General features: G+C 44.4%; 1 protein-coding gene across 1 annotated transcript; it reads right to left on the minus strand.

The window, feature by feature from the left end:
• Positions 1-563: 563 nt before the first annotated feature.
• PHACADRAFT_202926 (uncharacterized protein) lies at positions 564-874 on the minus strand (the record flags this gene model as incomplete). Its single annotated transcript, XM_007403032.1, has 2 exons — positions 564-721; positions 799-874. 2 exons carry the CDS (start codon positions 872-874, stop codon positions 564-566), a joined length of 234 nt encoding a protein of 77 aa, XP_007403094.1.
• Positions 875-1,726: the final 852 nt, after the last annotated feature.

The raw sequence follows: 1,726 nt of genomic DNA on the forward strand, positions 1-1,726 counted from the left end.
GAGACATTTTTCATGGTCTGAGTTGCTATATTGTACATATACACAGCCCTCCAGGTGACAATAAGACACTAGTTGGACATGCTACAATGCTTCTATCATTGGGACCTGACATGTCTCACTGATTAGCCTCACTAGCTTTGTCTGAAGAAGGAAAGCAACTATACAACAAGTCTATGATGCCATTGCTATTGGCTGTTAATTAAGTGAAAAACAAGAGGAAAGAAACAAGATGAACCTGAAAGACAAGCCCACCAGTCCAAGACCTAAACATCAGGGGTGTTAGTTATACGAAGAGGTGAGAGAGAAAAAGACCAACTTGGACAGCAGTCCACCAGTCAAGCACTTGTCAACACTGATAACTAGCACATAGATTATAATAAAAATGTAACAAAAAAAGAAGAGTGAAAGAGAAAAAGTTGCATAAGTAGAAGCAAGATGAAAAAGAACACCAATGTCCTTGTTGTTGACTCCTCAATATTGTCCTGCATCAATGTCACAGCCTACTAGACCGCGATCAGGTAAAGGTAGAAGTTGGGAAATGCCTCCTTGATATGCTCCTCAATCTAGTAGTATGGCAATGCATAGGTAATGTCAATAGAGCCCATCTGGCTGGCACTGCTGGCAATCATGCCGACAATGCAACTTTTGGTGTTAGTGATGATAGACCCAGAATTCCCGGGTGCAGAAAAAGCACCATCCTTCTGGCTGTGCAGGTAGATTGCTATTTCCATGGACGTCAAATGGATGCCGGAGTTGTCATAAGTTCCCAGACAAAGGGTTCAATGCCAGTTGCTCAACCAAAGGTAACACTGATGGTGTTGCCATTCTTGATGACAATGATACACTCTTCACCATTCTCATCGGGCTCAGGCATAGTCAGGTGGCATAGCTCATCTTTCTTCATGATGTCTCAAAGCTGTAAGAGACCATCATGCAGAAATTCAAATGAGGTGAGGAGCTCAGCATGCAGATATTCGAACAAGGTGCAGGACTTGAAGTGAGAGTACATCTTGGTTCTTGAAGATGAAATCAGCAGGTGTAAGTTTGGTTCCTAATATCACAGTTGAACTAGACGATCTCAGTGAAATATATCAAAATGTACCAAGATAGATTACATTGCCTCTAAAACCATCTCAGTCAATCTTCTTGTTGTCTAGCTCAATGAAAGCCCAATCTTGTGCATGATGGACCTGAGTGCATTCTGATAGGCCATGTTACCAAGGAGGATGATGTTGAGGTGAGGTGAGCTGTTATTTTTGTGAGGAGATGTAGTTCCTCAACTGCGTCCTCTCTGCTGATCCAACTGCCAATGCACACAACCTCTCCACTGATCCAGCTGCCAATGTGCACACCCCATCCATTGACCCAACTGCTGATGTACGCCTCCCATTCACTCTTGTACTCAGTCTCCAAACTGCTCCCAGAGCCCACCCTTACTGCAAAGCCACTGGTGGTCTCTACCTCCAGAAAGGCAGTGAAAGCAATGAGCTTCTCCTCACAGCCTGCCATGCTGTTCTCCCACCAAGTGAATATCAAAACAAGCCCTACACCCACAAGAACAACAGCTCACCTCACCTCAACATCATCCTCCTTGGTAAAATGGCCTACCAGAATGCACTCAGGTCCATCATGTGCAAGATTGGGTCTGAGATTTCCATGGCTGAGCACTACAAAGGCAAGCTTAAGAGTATTGGAGAGGTTGTCGAGGGCAAGGATGCCACAATAG

Source organism: Phanerochaete carnosa (assembly GCF_000300595.1).
Source record: "Phanerochaete carnosa HHB-10118-sp unplaced genomic scaffold PHACAscaffold_685, whole genome shotgun sequence".
Taxonomy (NCBI): Eukaryota; Fungi; Basidiomycota; class Agaricomycetes; order Polyporales; family Phanerochaetaceae; genus Phanerochaete; species Phanerochaete carnosa.